Source organism: Melopsittacus undulatus, chromosome 5 (assembly GCF_012275295.1).
Source record: "Melopsittacus undulatus isolate bMelUnd1 chromosome 5, bMelUnd1.mat.Z, whole genome shotgun sequence".
Classification (NCBI taxonomy): domain Eukaryota; kingdom Metazoa; phylum Chordata; class Aves; order Psittaciformes; family Psittaculidae; genus Melopsittacus; species Melopsittacus undulatus.
Genome location: NC_047531.1, coordinates 63,482,483 through 63,500,662, shown reverse-complemented (window position 1 = coordinate 63,500,662; position 18,180 = coordinate 63,482,483). Strand labels below are relative to the sequence as shown.

Genomic DNA, 18,180 nt, shown 5'->3' with positions numbered 1-18,180 from the left:
TTATTTATATATATATATATGTATTTAAGTTAAACACTACAGAAACTTGTGTTTGGGAAGTAGCTATGGCTGGTGTAAAATTGAAGGCTTTTGTGCACTAAGTATGTTTGCAATACTTTGCTTTCCTCAGAGTAAGGGAAAATGCTATCAGCAAATGTGTTAATTTCTCTCTTTTTTTTAACATAAATTCTCGGTGCTTTGGGTTGTTTTTTCTTATTTTGGTTTGTTTGGTTTTTTGTTTAAGTTATCATGGCACCTTGTTGGTGTCATTATGAAACTCACCTGCAGTCTGTGCTACACTGTATCAGTTACAAATGGTGGTAATGTTGAATTAATTGATTCAGTTCAAAGCAGGGATTAAACCTGTATATATATGCATACATGTAAAGCTTTTCCTCTCAAAGAAGGAAGTCAAAGGATGTTTGCGATGGGGAAACCCTCTCCTGTTTGGCCTTACTTTGTAGTAGTGAGCTGATGGTCTCTGATTAGTAGCTGCTGAGCCAGGAAGGTGTGGTTTTCTTACAGTACCTCACAGCTCTGCTCAATAGGAGTCAACTTGTCCGTTAGTAACTTCAGCTTTGCTTCAGTGTGGTAGTTCTGCTTCCGTGGAGTTTGTGTTATTTTACTGTTTTTGCATATAGAGTAGTATTTACTTGTTACTCTATCAGATAATTGTACCAAGAAACGTGTATGTGTCATGTTTTGATTCTTGATGTTTCTGTGAAGTTTGGTTAGTGAAGGAGATAGTATAGGTGCAAGCTTGAATTGTTGTGGTATGTGTCCTGTAGACATGTACAATATGAGGAGTGGCTATGCTTGCTTACAGTAGGCAGACAGGCAGGAAGGTGGAGAAGACTTTGCTGACCAGGACAACAACCAAGGTAAGATAAAGCTGACACTTGGAAGATCTGAACAAAATAGTACTTAAGGAAGTCCTGTTCGATCAAGATGTACTTGATTGTTAAGCAGTCACCTGGTGAGGGCAGCATGGGAAGTTGATAAAAGACACTAAAAGCTTTAATAAAGAGCATCTCTTAATATTATTGTCACCAAAGCGCCATTCAGGGGTGAGGGTGGAGCTTGTAAAATTGAGTAAGGAATTCAACTTCCATTGTATTCTGGGGTGCCTTTGGATCACTGTTAAGGTTTACCTCTCTTGTGGTTTAAGCCCAGCTGGCAACTTGGAATCATGCAGCTGCTTGCTTACTCCCCACCTTCTTTCCTGCCCCTGTTCCCACAGGGATGTGGAGGAGAATTGAAAGAATATAACTCCCATGGATTGAGATAAGAACAGTCCAGTAAATAAGGTATAACACAAAGCCACTGCTGCTACCCCCAGTAATAATAGTGATAAGGGAAATAACAAGGGAAGATAATACAGTTGCTCACCACCTGCCAACAGATACTCAGCCCGACCCAAGCAGTGATCTGGGCCTTCCACGTAACTCCCCACAGTTTATATACTGGGCTGTGGTATGGAATACCCTTTGGCTAGTTTGGGTCAGGTGTCCTGTCTCTGCTTCCTCCCAGCTTCTCCTCCTCCCTGGCAGAGCATGAGACTCACAAAGTCCTTGGTCAGAGTAAACATTACTTAGCAACAACTAAAAACATAGGTGTTATCAGCATTGTTCCCAAGCTGAAAGTCAAAAACACAGCACTGCACCAGGTACTAAGAAGCAGAAAATGACTGCTACTGCTAAACCAGGACAACCTCAGATGCCATTGGAAGTAACTTTTATTTTAAAATACTTTTTGGGGTTGTCATGTTACTGCTTGTAAGTTGTTTTATTTAAAGGGATTAAGCAGTAGTGGAAGTTAGTGAGATACTACTACTTCCAGTCTAGAGAAAATTACTTGTGGGCATCTTGTTCTTCCCTATGTAGTGGAGTCCTCCGAGAACCATTCCTAAATGTAGGCTGAATTTCTCCATCTGTCAGTCAGATAGAGAAGCTGAGTTTGTATGACTTTTTTCTATAAGGCAATAGAAAGTCTGTGATTTTTGGGTGGTCTTGTGGTTGGCCAGTCCTGTGTGGGCTCATTGTCGCTGCTGCTGTTCCCCATCTACCTTAATCCTTCCACACCTTGTGCATTTAGCTTCTTTGATCATGAAAATTTACTGGGAATGATTGAAACAGCATAAATTTCTGAAAGAAGTTAGCTGCAGCTTACTTCTTTTGGCTGCTTGAAGTTGTGGGGTTTGGATCTTGTAGAATGCAATATTTTAAAGCAGATCAGTGGTACAATTTCTTGTTTTTTCTGTCTCTTCCAGCTTTTTCCCTTCTAAGCACCACCACCACCAAGCAATAAAGCTAGTTTTTAAAGGCTACTTACCTGCTACAAAATAAATGAACATTTTAGTGTCTGAAAGTTATACATGCTGGAGGTTTCTTGTTTGCTGTGGGTTGGTGAGGTGTGTGAGGGGGTCCACATTGTTGGCTGGGGTGATGCCATGGTAGAGAGAGATGCCATGGGTGATGCCATGATAGAGGGAGAGAGGGGAACTGAGTACCAGGCTAGGTTGAAGGCACAATACTTTCGATCTTCCTCTGCTTTTCTGCATGGGTAGGGCAATGGTTGTGGGCCTTTCACCTAAGGACATTTACCTGCTGTAGTGCTGGCTGAGGGGCCAAGAGTGGTTACAGGAATTTAACCACATATTTGATATGGTAGATTACACACATAAGTGTCTTGTCTGTGAAATCTTAGAGCTAAATATTGTGTATGTTTTTGTCTTTCTAGTGATGAAGCAACCGTTATCTCAGGGACAAAGCTTGCTCAACAAGTTTTGAAAGAAGTTCAAAGGGATGTAGAATTGTGGGTATCCTTTGGAAACAAGAGACCTCATCTCACTGTCATACTAGTAGGAGACAATCCAGCCAGTCATATCTATGTCAGAAACAAGATAAAAGCAGCTACAGCAGTAGGTATGTGTTATGTGATATAAATGATCCTGGTAAGCATAAGATGCTGTTAGTTAACAGTAAGAAAAAGTGGGGGGAGGAGTACTCTTTGTATCTCAGTTTAATTTTGTGCTGTTTTCCTCCTCTTCTTCCCTGATGAACTTGAAGAAAAAGGAGTTAAAGAAATTTTCATGGCACATGAATGGTAGCATAAATTCAATTCTGTATTTAGGAACATTAGGGAGCAGTTTGCACCTTCACTGCTGGAAACTGGAAACTGAAGAACACTGGGGTGTTTTGTTTTGTTTTGTTTTTTTTTGATAGTTCAGTGTCTTAACTGGCCTTGAGGGGCTTGCTGAATGAAGTTAAATAGAGAGGAATTGTGTTAGGTTTTAGTTCTTTCTTCATGACCGTTTTTTGCAGGTTTTTGGTTGTATTTTTTTTAATGTGAAATACTTGCTTAAGAGCTTGCAGTACCTGTTAGATTCCATCTTTTTTATATGTGCATTTTTCAGCCTAACTCCACTGTGGTAGCAGTCCATCGTACCCTGGAATTGTTGGGAACGGTGATTAAATAGATATTGAGAAAAGCCTTCTTCCTCTCAATGTCAGTAATTTCTTCATATCAATCTTCATGTGCATCTGCTGTATCTCATGGAATTTCTGTCCCATGGAATTACTTAAGTTCACAGCTGAACCAGGCAAACCAATACAAAAGCAAGGCTGTGCAGCTCTAAATAAGAAGGGCAAAATTTTAGCCATAATGAAAGCAAACAATGAAGTTAAGTGACTGATAACACTTCATCTTCAAATGGAAGTGTAATAGCCTATATGGGAAACATGAGTGGTGTTGCTCTCAGTGAAATGGCAATCTTTTGAAGTAACTTGAAAAACTTTCTTTTGTAATACTGACTTTTGTGGTAGAAATGCTGTCAGATAACATGCCAGTAATGCTAGTGGTAGCTCTACCTGTTCAGTTGTAGTTGTAATTCTCAAAAGCATGTTTGTAGAAAAGTTAGATGCTTCATTTTCCAAATATTTTGAAGCTGTTGTTTAGTTTTGGAGCTGCTGGGTCCGACTGTAGGATGTTGGTGGTCATTTATTTCTGTATGTTTTGTTGTAACATGGTACTTGACATCCAGAAATACAGCATTAAAGACCAGAAAATGAAAACAGACTTTCTAGTAAGTCTTCTGTATTTATTTAAGACAGTTGTTAAGCATCACACACATTTGCAAACAAAATGAGTAAGCTGTTTGTAGATAAATTTCCTGGTACTAACATGTCTTCTGCTTTTGTTTTATATCAGGCATTTCTAGTGAGATCATACTGAGGCCTAAAGACATTTCGCAGGAAGAACTCTTAGATATGACTGTAAAACTCAACAAGAATTCAAGAGTTAGTGGTTTGTTAGTTCAGTTACCTCTCCCAGGTAGGTGACATCTTTTGTCCCACTCCTTCTATACAGTCAATGTCAAATGAAAGAGTTTGACAGTTTTCAGTTACAAGAGTATCTTGGTGACAGAAAAAACTCTTGAGAAAAGACATGCCTAATGATTAGTTGAGATGTTTTTGTTGTATACTAGCCTACACTTAATTTTAAACAGAAAAGCTAATTAATTCATGAGAATCACTTCATATTTTCAACCTTGCCTTTTTTGTAAGTTCAGTCAAATGCTATGTCAAGGAATTTCCCTCCACAGACACACTTTACTCAGTTTAGTTATATATATATATATGTATTTATATTCTTTTTTTTTATCATGTTGCACTGTTTAGCCCTGAGCTCCAAGACCTTTGCTGTATTTTCCTCCCCTATACCATGCTAAGTTGTACTGTCTTGCAGTGATTCCAGGTCTTCCCTTAGATGTTTGATCATGCTTTCTATGCTATCCCTAATGTTTCAGGTGAGCTTTGTCCTAAAAAGGTCCTAAAAGCCTCTACTATCCTTTGGGGTTTTATTTCACTTCTCCTAATTTGTAATAAAATCTCTCTAAAATATCACTTGCCAGTAGCTGTTAAAATGGGATTTTGGCAGTAATAAAACTTTTCATCTATATTGACGTAAGTCAAACTGGTAAAACCATTGCATGCTTCCTGATGGAGAGGAACCCAAATTACTGGAGTCATGGTAATAAATTGGCTGGCATGTTGGGTTGCCCCATCTCTGTGTTTCTAAGTGTTGTCTTTGTACATTTATACCGTGTTCTGTAGGAGGCAGGAGCTGTCTTTTTGGCATGTATACGCATGATTTCTAGCAGTAGCTGGGGCTCCAGGGGCTGCTGTTTTTAAGTATCTCATAATAATGAAGCTGAAGCTTTGTTTTGAGGTAAGCTTTTCATTTCCACTCTTACTCTTAGTACTGGTCTTCACCTTCAGGCAATTCTCAATGCCTTTATTTCGTGTAAGCAGAAATGGGGTCAGGTGCTGAGTGTTATAGAGGAAGAGATGCTTGCTTTGTATTTGTAATAAATACCAGCATTTGTGATGAGGAAGTTTGGCGTTTCCTATTACATGAAAGTGAACTGAAATCGGCCACTTGTTGGACTAAGTTGGCCACAAGGTGGGAGTATAACACAGATAAGGAGACCTTGGAATCTTCTCCACCAAGAGAGGAACTCTGGGAGCCAATGGAATGTGGTTTGCTTGGAACAAACATCTTTCCCACTAAGAACAGATTAGGGGAAATAAGTAATGGAAGAATTTTCATTCCAGTAGTAAGAACTCATGCCAAAGATGGAGCATTGGCTGCCTGTAGATGGAAATCCTTCTGTCTGAAGGACAGAGAAAGAAATGGACTCATCCAGTCTTCTCTTAAGCTGCCTGCCCTTGTTGATATGTGGTTCACAAAGTTTCAAGACTTAAGTCTGTTTCTGAATTTAAACCTGTGCAACATTGAAAAGAAAAAAAAAACACAAACCCTGAGGATAATTGTAGTTGTGTAATTCAAATGTCTGATGCTAGTCCATTGTTTAAGCCTTTGAGTAACTGGTTGAGTATCCCTTGCAAGAACATTATGTCTGTCCTGGTAACTACATAAAGACTAGTTAGTCTTCCTCAAACCGATGAAACTTGCTAGTTTGGGGCCTGGCTGTTACCTGCATTAATAAAAATCTTAGAGTAATTTACTCAATAGCAGGACTTCTTCAGCATTGTCTTTAGAGGAAACTTAAATATGCAAGTTATCATGAATAGCAAATGTTCAGGAAGTTCTTTCCAGAATAGATGTCAGCTATAGCTCTTATCGTTAAACTTATTTTTCTTTTTTCACTCCCAAAGGAGCTTCATAAGCAAAAGGGCAGAAAGCTAACTTAGCTCATTTTCCAAAATTCTTCTAATTTGCGTTGTACTGGAAGGAGATGAAGCCTTCAGGTAGTGATAACTTGATCAGTAGAGGCTGCCTATTCCAGAATTGAGGTGGTTGTGTGGGGTTTGGGGTTTTTGCAGTAAACCACACACAGGTATGGCTTTTGATCAACATGGGGATTAAAATAGAAGCAGAAAATAGCTTTGTTCTCTTCCACTGTTGTGAGCGGGAGCAACTTAGCTTTGAGGATTGTCATCTTTGCCTGAGGAAAACTTCCTTTCTCCGCACCTTCAGAGTGCGTTACTTCTGATGTGGTAATGGTTTTGTGGAAAGTTTCCTGTATCTTTTTTAGTTGCCTGGAAGACGGCTGTGGAATGTTAGATATTTATTTGAGATTGAAGATGGAAAACTCAATTTTTTATTCGTAAGTGGCAAGTATGAAGCAGGGGACCTTGTGTCTCTGCTGTGCAGGACTGCCAGCTGAAGCATAGCTGATTTGGTAGAACTGGCTGCTAAAGTCATAGCAGTGTCACAGTAGAGCTGCTCAAAATTATTTCTAGGGAGCTTGTTGCTCCTGCTGAGCAGCTTTCTCCTTGCTTTGATCAACATGGTAAGTTTTCAAATCCTTTTTGTGCTAGGTTTTTATTTTCATCAGCTTCCTCTTCCAGAACCAGGCTTTATTTTTTAATGTCAACAGTAGAGACACTTGTTTATTGTGTAAGTAAGAGTTTCTCTGTGTGCATGTCAGAGGATCTGGGCAAGAGATGCCTGGTGTAGTCTTGTAAGTTTGGTTAAAAGGGAAAGGGTGAGTGCAGAGAGAAACTTGACATACAGAATAGCTCAGAATGACAGCAAAAGAGTTTGACTGTCAGTTGAGAGGAGGCTAAGCATGTTCTGTGAGACTGACAGCAGCATCCTTCAGAAATAGTCTTGTTCCTCTGGGAATAAATGAGGCTACCTGCAGGCAGGTGGGAACAATTCAGGAAAATAAATTTCTTGAGGCAAATAAAATGTACTCATTGAGTAACACAGTAACTGTTTATAGGGTTGGTATTGAATTGGTTTCCTTGTTTGTGGATGGCTTCCTGCAGGTGGTGTTGTAGATGTGCCTGTGATGAGGAGGGAAAGATGCCCATATCTTCTTTTCTCCCTGCAAAGCATGATTTCTTTCCCTTACACATGAATGTATCTGTGATCTGTCTTTATCTGGGAAGCTGAAGACAGCAGTCAGGAGGTATTTGTAAGAGCAGTGAAGTTTCAGTTTGATGAACAACTGACTTCGCTAAGGTTAACAAATTTTCTATTGCAAAAGCTGTTTAAAAGATTACTCAAAATTTCTTATTTATTTCCCAAGTTGACATAAAACCAAGATTATGGTTGCCCTCAGTGTGAATGAGGCTAGTCTGACCTGTAGGATGCTTTCATCCATGTACTTAGCATTTCAGTTTTCACAGATCTTTCTTATTAGGAAGGAATCTTCCTTCTACCAGAAAATGGCAAACAGAACTGTATATCTTAACAGTCTGGTTTAAATCTAGGGTTTGCTTTCTGGGTCATTTATGAGTATGGTTTATAGAGTTGCTCCTCTGGAGTGTCTTTATGTATGGGGTTTGTTACTTTGCAGAAGTAGGACTTGTTAATGCTTTTTTTTTTTCCTTTATCAGTTTGTGTGTTTATGCAATGTAAACTTTTAAGCATCTGCAAACCTATTCTATATCCACGGCACGTGATAAATGCACATGAAAAATGTTCATTGCAACTACATGAGTAATAAATTATGTGCAGGTATAGTCATTTAAGCTAAGTGTAGTGGTTTGGACTCATTGGTATCAAACAACTTTGTTTTCTAACAGCTGTCTGGAAAAATAGAATGCATTTTGGTTTTGCTGATTAGGAGGTTACTAAAACTGTTTATATTTTTGGAAAAGGGGAAATGAAAGGCAGACCTGCAAAGTTATTTCAGCTTAGGTTATCTTTGGTGATCTTGGAGACAGGTAACAGGCACAGTAACTTTTCTCTTTAGATTATTTCTTTTGAGCCACTTGATAAGTAACACTTTCAGAATGCAGGAGCGACTCTGAAGTGTCTTGCTTAAACATGTATTTTCATAGTTACAAAGTCATTATTCTCAGTTGAGTATCAGCCTGTCATATTTTGACTGAATCTGTTGTACTAGCAGTGTCAAACTGAAGCATTTAATTTTCAGTAGATGACTTGAAAAGGTGGATTTGTAACTGCTGCCTTAAGAGGGGGGTGTATAATTTATACATAATGAATAGTAATAATAATTACCTAGCTAGAAGCAACTTGTGTTTCTCTGTGTAATGATTCAGATAGTATTGGCATCACCTGACAAGTGAAAGAATTGTAATGTGAAAAATTGTGTTTCCTAGATCACATCGAGGAGAGAGCTGTTTGTAATGCTATCGCTCCTGAAAAGGATGTGGATGGATTTCACATTATGAACATTGGACGCCTGTGTCTTGACCAGCCTTCTATAATACCCGCCACTGCTGCTGCCGTTTGGGAGATCATCAAACGGACAGGTAAGGAACTGAACAGTACTGAAACTTTTTATCTTGGAAGGATTGAGTTAGGTGTGAGTTACAAGGTGCAGTTAGTCAAAAGATATTGGGCTGATGGAAGAACAGAAATTTAGAGCATTAATCTAAATAATAATGAGGTTCCACATATATGAGATTTTTTTGTCAGTAGCATAACTATTAAGTATAGGCAGCAGTCTGCCTAGAATACTTGGTGAAACACTTCAAATTACTTTTTGTATTCTATAATCATAGAATCAACCAGGTTGGAAAAGACCTTTAAGATCATTAAGTCCAACCATTGCCCCAGCACTGCCAAGTCTCCCACTAAACCATGTCACTGAGGGCTTCAGACTTTCCATGCTGATCTGATGGACCAGCCCGTCCCATCCTCTGTCAGGACCCATGTAACATCCCTTCAGATGCCTTTTTAACCTCCTGCAGCATCAAAAGAGACAGCAGATGTTGTAAGGAACTTTCTGTGCTATTGCTGAGGCCCTGATTTGAATGTGTAAGTTCTTCTAGGGGAAGGAGAAGAAACAAGAACAAAAGTGGGAGCATTTAATTCAGTATTAGAAAGGGAAAAAAATGCCTGTGGATTTAATAGTTATCATTTCATAAGTATAATATACATGTTCTTATTGGTGGATGTAAGAGTTTCCATTGCCCTTTGTGGTCAGAGAAGAGAAATGAGGTCACTCCAAAAGGTGATTCATATAACCTGATTGAGTCGCCAGCTCTGTTTCTCTAAGGTGAAAGTTGAAAGCTGTTTTGCGGATTCATCCCCCAAATTCAGCTTTGGAGATTTTTCAAGTCATGTAGTTGTCAGCAGGTGACAAGAGCACATAATATTCTCTTGGCGAATGAGAATGAAGGGTTTAGATATATCAAAATAGCAGAATATAATTTCTTTTTTCCTATAAGGAATACAGACATTTGGGAAAAATGTTGTAGTAGCTGGAAGATCCAAGAATGTTGGAATGCCCATTTCAATGCTTTTACATACTGATGGAGAGCACGAAAGGCCTGGAGGTAAATCCATGAGTGTTGTTTTAATGCTTCCATTCATGAACTTATGAAATCAAGCTGACCAGAGGATTTGGACAGAAAGTGGAGGCTTTTGTATCTTATGCAATATTTACAACTACAGCAAGAAAGCAAATTTGTTAATTTATTATGTATTTCCTGACATCTTCTCAGAAGAGCAGTTTCTAAACTTGTCTTTTTCTGGTATTACATCATCGTTTTGTACTCCATGGGAAACAGTTACTGTTTAAACATGGTTAGTGCTGAACGTTGAGGGTAATACCTAGCAGCATGGCCTTATTGAGCTACAGAGGCTCATGTATGTTTATACAGAGTAATACAGCTGCATGCGTTATTCTTGGGCTTAGTAATATTAATTTCAAGGTTTTCATATGCAAGTTGCCACACACATGTATATACACACATACATAGATGAATATGACACAATTCCTGTATTGTGTTATGTTAGTTAGGTGGTGGTTATGAAAACACCCAAATGACCAGCACTTTTCTGTGTGAGCTCTATGATACTACACGTTGACTTGGGTGATTTTTCTGCAGTGCACTTTATATCCGTCTGGAAATTGGGGTTGTAAGGGAAATATTTTTAAGTAATTCTAATTGGAGAAGCATGCATGTGCCACTGTAATTGTGCTGCAGAAGGAAAAACAAATAGAATTTAAATAGAATACTGTTCTCTTGCAATTTCATTTTGATGTTAGAAACTACCATGGTGGTGTGCACAAATGAGGTAAAAATGAACGCTTAATCCCAGCCGTGTTTAATAGGAGTGCAGTGAAATCTGTTATTAATATAATAAAACACAAAAAGCTTCTTACTAATCATAGAGTTGGTTTTTCCATTCAGGCTCTGTGGGAAAGTTGCTGTTTGAAACTGCTCTTAGTGTTTGAATTGTAATTACCATTAGTGCATACTTCTGGTTTCATCCCCATTCCCATGAACATGAGTAGCATTTTTGCCATGTGGTGCTAATATTGCCTTGTGTATATTACTGGCAGTGTGCGTTGGTGTTTGAAGGAAGCTTTAGACAATATTATGTTATGTTAGTTATGTTGCCAACTACTTGCATGTTTCTCAGCTGGAGATGGGGAGCCTTAGTGACCAATGATTCCTTAGCAGTTTGTTACAAAATCCATAATAGTTGCATGGGTGGTTTTTAGCTGTAACTAAATACTGGTTTATAGCTTTCAGCTTTTGAGGTAGTTGGATGTGTGGCTCAGTTTTACTCACTTGTATCCTGGTTTGTGCTTCTTGTTTGACTGCTTACTAGTAGTACAATTTGGTGTGGAGGGCTAGTCCATGAATTAACTTTGTTGTCAAGTATTATGTGCAGGGACAGGAAAACATTTGGATATTCCCTTACTGGCACTGGAAGCTAAGTGTACAGTTAACTTACTGAAGTTATCTTCACTTATTCTGAAGACATGAATTTATTTTTAGGGTAGGGTGTTTTGCTGAGTAGTAGTAGTATACAGCATAAATCAGCTCTCATTGAGAAAACAAAGGAATTTTTATTCTTCGTTCACAGTAAATTAGCATTAAGTATCTATTTGTGGTGTACATGGTGATAAAACTTTTGTGGTTGGTGTACACTAGTATAGTCTTCACTCCTGATTCACAGATTGGGCTGTCCTTGAAAATCTGGTTAGTGTTCTGCAGTTATCTTCTTTGCTATCTTGCTTTATTATTATTTTGTTTATTTTCTTTCTCTTTGTAGGTTTTAGTTGTGTTTTTTGGGGTTTTTTTACAGATTATGAACAAAACGGAGAAGCTGGGGTCTTGTCTTCAGTGATTTGTTGATATGTAGAAACCATCATATCCTGCAGATGGCGATATCTGATTAGATGAGAAAGCAATCTGAACCCTTACAAAGCAAACTGGTGGAGGCAGGTCAAGGGGCTCTCTATTTTATAAGCTGATGACTTGACTCAGCAGTATCATGCAGAATCTTAATGGCTAAATGTATGTATCTTCTTACAGTGGAAATAGCTGTGTGAAGTAGTTATTTTCTGTTTTGGCATGAGCACAAATACATGGGTAACCTACCCTTTCTGAGGTGTCTGTAAGCTTCTGGACTGCTATTCTGAAGGTAGGGGCTTCCTCCCTTGGTGTTTGATTTTTTTTTTTTTTAATATCCTTTTCTTTTTGGAAATGAGAGCAGTTACTTGGTTTCAGGAGCTACCTACCTACACATTCCTCACTAAAATCTTGATGAGGAGAATACCACTGTTTTTGTTTCTCAAAGATGTAAGTATTTGTAACTTCAGATTTTATCTGTTAGTTTTTCTCAGCCTTTCTCCTGGGTACAGGGTAAGAGGTCAAAAGAATCCCATTATGTGTATATTTTTTAGAAGTAACAATTTGTGTTTGTGCACATCTGTACTTTTCTGTTCTCATGATTTGAAAGTGTCTTTATCTGCTTCTCTTCAATGAAAAGGTATGCATTACAGAGACTGGAGGAGAGGAGGGATCAAAGATGAGGGGGAAGAGCAGAAAAGCAGAGTGCAGACAGGCTGAAGATGAGATGCTTGAGGAGGAGAGTTAATGAGATAAGAGGCACAGATTAAATCAGTCAGACACATTCCAGAGGAAGCAGATGTGGTGGCAACACCTGAGATAGTGAAAACTTTTAGCTTAATGGTTCATCATGTGTCTTAGTAGTCAATGATGAGTGGAAGGTGGAGATGAGGGGATGTAATACCTCAACACTGAGCAGTACAAATAATTGACAGGGAGAGTGTTGGGAGGAGTCTCAGTTGATATCTGTTATCTTTGCTGTTTTTTTTCTGGGCATCCTTGAGGGGATCACCAGTGGTGGCTGTTGGATGCAGTAAGTCTTCAGTCCCTATCCCCATGGGAGTCTGTTTTGTGTTGTTGTTTCTCCTCAGTATCTTCATCAAAAAGCACAAGGTTTTTAATATCTTACTAAGGAGGGTTTATTTGTAGTTTCTTGCTAAGAAATGTGGATACATGCAGGAGTAGACTTTAGATCTTTTGACCAAAATGATGCATGCTTTTACATACGATAATGTCAAACACTTCATACTTTGGGATGAAATAAGGGTTCAACTGGTTGTGTTTTATCAGGGCATGCAAGGGATGGTAGAGTCAAAGACTAAACTTTGACTCCAGGGAAACACTATTATGAAGTTGGATCACAAGTACAGGGAAGACTGTGATCATCAAGGGAAGCATCTAGGGTGCTTCACAACAGATGAATGACAAATGTGGTTGAGGACAGAGATTCAAACGTGGTGAGCTTGTGCTTGAAGCTTTAGTTGGTGACAGACAACTGAGTCTTGTTGCACACTGTAGAAATTGTGCCTAGTAAGGTAGACACTGGATTTCAAGCTGGGTTTGCTCTGTGTGATTCTTTTAAATGTAATGAAGCTGATGAAGGACTAAGTTAGTCCATGATGTATAAATGAATTCATCCTGTAAGAATTGTTAAGTAACTGTTAAGTATTTTTCATGTGTGAACAGCAAGTGTTGTGAGCATTGTGCCTATGGTAATGGCATAACTTGGGGTTTATAAATGGTGCATCCCAAGACAAATCTGATGATCATCTGTACTGTTGTTAATGTCCCAAAGTAAATGCTATACAAGCATTGTATATGTGACAATTAATTGATAATCTGTTACATTCCAGGTGATGCTACAGTGACCATCACTCACAGATACACACCAAAAGAGCAGCTTAAGATCCATACGCAACTTGCTGACATTGTAATTGTAGCTGCAGGTAATACTAGTTGTTGTTAATACTCCAATTGCAATGTTTAAAACCTAAAAGGTAGACTTTGGTGTCTGTGTTGGTGGTACTGCTGGCTCTTTCATGTTTAACCAGACAATAGGTGCTCGTGCTTGTTGAAGGTGTGCAGTAAGTAGGATTTCTTGTAAGAAGGGCAAGTGATTTGGCTCATTGTTCTTGCCCTTCACATCTGCAGACTCATAAACTGTTTCTGGTCACATGTGACACCTTTCCCTTAGGGAGACTTTAGAGTGAACTCAAGATTGGGAACCAGTCAGTGCGTAGTTTATACAGGTATAATTATGTAAATTAAAACGTTCTCTGTGCTGTGCAAAAATCATGAGTCATTGAAATTTTGACAGGAGGGTTTCTTGAAATCAGCTGGAGGCTGCGTTCATAAAACAATGGTAGCATTCCCTCGCTGTTAGGATTAAAGACAGCCTTGCCAAATTAACTGATAGTTTTGGTAACCTAACTTATTAATGGCTGAATTTATTTTTTTTACCATTATCATCTGAAGAGAAGAGAATAGTAATTGCCTGCAGGAAGGGGTCCAAAAGATCAGTGTCTTTATTCTCAAAGCAGTGTAGGATGAAACACTTAGTTTGACTAGTCTGAAATAAAGAAACAAACAGAACTGTTTCTGAGCAGCCTCTTTTTTTGTTTATGGACATCCTAAATAGAAATATAAATTAACTTAAAAGAAAACAAACCCAAACAATGCAACTTAATAAAGCCTCAGTAAAATTCCGTGTCCTGTCGCAGCTCAGGATAGCTTCTTTGACTCATACCAGTTTGAAGGTCTACAAGAGGTTTACATCTTTCCTCTTTTCTCCTCCCTTCCTCTTTCTTCGTCATCTTCAAGACCAAAGTCTTGCCTAGTTAATTTCTAGATGAAGACAGATAGGTACCTGTCTAAAGCTCAGCACTTCCTGTTGCATTGAGATGGCCTTCGCTTCAGGGCTTAACTGTACTATCTCTTTCTCATGCCAGGTCAGGAATAAGAGATGGCTCAGTTGGTCCCACATAGGATTACCCAACTGTGGGCATGACCAGAATTCATGCACTGTGAAGGAATGATGATGATAATGTATGTGCTGACTGAAAGTAAACTAGTGTCCTGGGTTCAGCAGTAGCAGTCATTTTTCTCCTTATTAGTAGCTGGTGCAGTGTTGTTTTTGACTTACAGCCTGGGACCAACACTGATAACACCAATGTTTTTAGTTGTTAAATAATGTTTACCATGACCAAGGACTTTCTGAGTCTCATGCTCTGCCAGGCAGGAGGGGAAGCTGGGAGGCAGCAAAGACAGGACACCTGACCCAAACTAGCGAAAGGGGTATTCATGCCCAGTATATAAACTGCGGGGCAGTTACCTGGAAGGGCTAGATCACTGCTTGGGTCAGGCTGGGTATTGGTTGGCAGGTGGTAAGCAGTTGTATTCTCTCCCCTTGTTACTTCCCTTATTATTATTACTGGGGGTAGCAGTAGTGGTTTTGTGTTATACCTTAGTTACTGGACTGTTCTTATCTCTTATCAAGAGTTACATTCTTTTGATTCTCCTCCCCATCCCTCTGGGATTGGGGTGAGGAAGTGGGGGGGGGAGTGAGCGAGCGGCTGTGTGGTTCTGGGTTGCTGGCTGGGCTTAAACCACGACAACTAATAACTGTTCACCTATATTCACTGCTTCCAGTTTTATCATCACTTCTGATTTTTACTCTGAACAGTTTGCCATCAGTTCCGTTTGCAGTTAAAGGGTTCAGTACCGTGTGTGTGTTTCGTGTTTTCCTTGTGTCACCTGTAACAAGAGCATGATACAACAGTCATTACACAACCTGAGATACACTTGGAATGATGCAAAAGCATACAGCTAAATTGTGCAAACAACATGCAGCCCTATCCAAGTGGCTGTGCTGGGGAAGATTATGCTTTAGAAAGTTGGAATTCTTCCAGGGTTCCTCATGTTACTTGAGAATTGTGCACATCATAGCTTCAGGATAACGCATTGCCCGGAAATGTGTGACCTGTTCAGTGAGTGTTGCAAAAAAGCTAGCTTGTACCCTGCCAGATAGGAACAGCTGCTGTCATAGGCCATTGTGCAAGGTGTGCACATGGAAAACAGCTTTTTATGCATGTTTACATGTGGGTGCAATATTTGTATTCTTTTTCTCCTCTTCCTATGGAGTAATTTCAGCAGAGTCATCTGCATTCTGGCTCCTGGTTGGTGGCTTGTTGTAGGGAGTCTCTTTATTCTGATATTGTACTCTCTCTGAGGAGTTTTCTGTTCACTTGCATTTCATGGCTTTCCTAACATTTCAAGTCAGGGGCTTCTTCTGTTGCTTTGGAGTTTGAGAATATCCATCTTCACGTATTTTCTGTCATACGCCCCTAGGAAAACCAGAACCCCACTTTTTCTGCCTGCTTTGATTGTATCTATCCATGTAGATTATTCCTTCCCAGCTTTGTTTCTCTTCTGTTTAAAATGTGGTTGCTAATTTTCTACAGAAGGTATCAATGAGAGATTTTCCCACATTCTTCAGTCAGTGCATTTTAGGAATAGCTGCTCTAACGCTTATCTCTTCCTACTTGGTATGTAAAGTAGGCTTAAATAAATAGATCTGCTCATTTGGTTTGGAGGTTAGTTCATTTGTTGCTATTAAGTATTTGGCCTATTATCAAACCATTTTACAAAGGGTGTAACTGTGCAGCTGTTAATGTGCTTCTCTCCCTATCATGCATAGATCATTTACCCCCATAAGGCTGAGGCATTATCCAATTAACAGCCAGCTTGCAATGGATTGCATAAGAGTGTGATGAAGTAGACATAGCCAGATGTTATCAGGTGGCATAGGAAAGAATTTGAGGTCTTGGCTTGCCCAACATTAGAAGCAGAGTTTCAAGCTTGTGTCCTATGGGGGAGTGAGAAATCGAGAGCAGAGAAGGTTCTTGTATTGCCTGTATGTCAATGACTAACTGGCTGTCATCCAACACTTCAGATGAAGCCAAAGCTCTTGTACACCAGTGCTTGCCTCCAGTAAGACTAGTCTCAAACCAGATGGATTTGCTCTGTTTTCCTTTTTCATTTCTCTCCACCTGAGAGAAGGCTGCTTTGGTGGAGAGAGGGGAGCTTGGATTCCCCCTTTGGAGATACCCAAATGGGATGAACATTGCTCACAAAACATAGAACTGATGGAATTGCTCAAGAAGCAAAGTGATTTTGTAATTTCGAAGCTGGAGTTTCCCATTACTTCAAGGGGGAGGTTGCATGGTAGGAAGGAAATTCCAGATTTAAAGTGAATACAGAGGAAAGAGTAGCACTGATGCAATTAAGGTACCATAGGCTAATGCAAATGATGTGTAGGGCGTTGACATTCTTGGCTCTCTGATAGCATGCAGTGACTTCGGTCTCAGATGCTGCTTTGCCTAAATATTCCAGAAGAGGCTTCATTTATTGTGACTGTCCAGGCAGAAACTTTCAGGTGTATGATTACATGATGCTACTGTTGATAAAGCAGCACTAGTACATTAGTTGCAAGATAGCCTTTTTTGTAGTTGAAATGGCTCTGAACTACTCTGAGCCTACTGAACTACTGTTCCTGAAAGGGAGGTCTTTTCTGTGCATCAAGAGGAGCTGTTGGCATGCCATGGAAGTCTTGCCTCTAGAAAGCTGGATGAGATTGATCTCCTCAAAGTACGTGTGTAGTGCTACCTGAAGTTTTAAATCCAGTGCGGCAGTGTTCTTCACAATATGGAAGGCATTAATAGTCCAGGACTACTGCCTTACAAAATGGTGTTTCGCCACCCTGTTTGGTAGGACCTAGGTTAGATTCTGTGTGTAATAGATGTCACCTGAGAGGTGAAGAAGGGGTGTAGTGCGCAGGCCAGGCTGTATTTTTTTTTCTCTAGCTTATGAGAGGATCAGGTGGAGAAAGCTTTGCTTGGAAGACAGTTGCTTCTCTCCTACAGATTGAGATGATGCTGTTTATTCTGAGTAAATCTGAAATGGCCATTTTATTATTTCCTGTTGCCTGTTGTGTTTTAAGCCCAGATGGTAACTCAGAACTGTGCAGCCACTCGCTCAATCCCCCCTCTCTCCTTTCCACTCCTGGAGGAATGGGGAAGAAAATTGAAGGAATGTAAATCCCAAGGGTTGAGATAAGAACAGTCCAGTAACTAGGGTATAATACAAAACTGCTACTGCTACCACCAATAATAATGATAAAGGAAATATCAAGGGGAGAGAATACAAAACTAAAAGGGGAAAAGGAAAACAATAAACAGAAGTGATGCACAATACAGTTGTTTACCATGCGCCAACCGATACCTAGCCTGAACCGAGCAGTGGTCTGGGCCTTCCGGGTGACTTCCCCCAGTTTCTGTATTGGACATGACTGTGGTACAGAATACCCCTTTGGCTAGTTTGGGTCAGGTGTCCTGTCTCTGCTTCCTCCCGAATTCCCGTGTCCCTCCTCACTGGCAGAGCATGAGAGAGTGAAAAGTCCTTGATCAGAATAAGCATTACTTAGCAACAACTAAAAACATTGGCATGTTAGCCTTGTTCTCAGTCTAAAGTCAAAAATGCAGCACTGCACCAGCTACTAGGAAGGAGAAAAATAGCTGCTACAGCTGAA

The 18,180-nt window shown here is 39.6% G+C and overlaps 1 protein-coding gene across 3 annotated transcripts in view; it reads left to right on the top strand.

Annotated features, from left to right (window-relative positions):
* LOC101868245 (probable bifunctional methylenetetrahydrofolate dehydrogenase/cyclohydrolase 2) overlaps positions 1–18,180 on the top strand; it is a 42,440-nt gene that overhangs the window by 3,312 nt on the left and 20,948 nt on the right. For all 3 annotated transcript variants that reach the window (XR_004079952.1, XM_013127773.3, XM_031044720.1), the window contains exons 2-6: positions 2,740–2,924; positions 4,210–4,332; positions 8,601–8,753; positions 9,675–9,782; positions 13,448–13,540. Coding sequence is in view for 2 of the 3 variants with exons in the window: in XM_013127773.3 (XP_012983227.1) it covers positions 2,740–2,924; positions 4,210–4,332; positions 8,601–8,753; positions 9,675–9,782; positions 13,448–13,540 (662 nt within the window). In the remaining variant the exon portion in view is untranslated. The remainder of the gene's footprint in view (positions 1–2,739; positions 2,925–4,209; positions 4,333–8,600; positions 8,754–9,674; positions 9,783–13,447; positions 13,541–18,180) is intronic.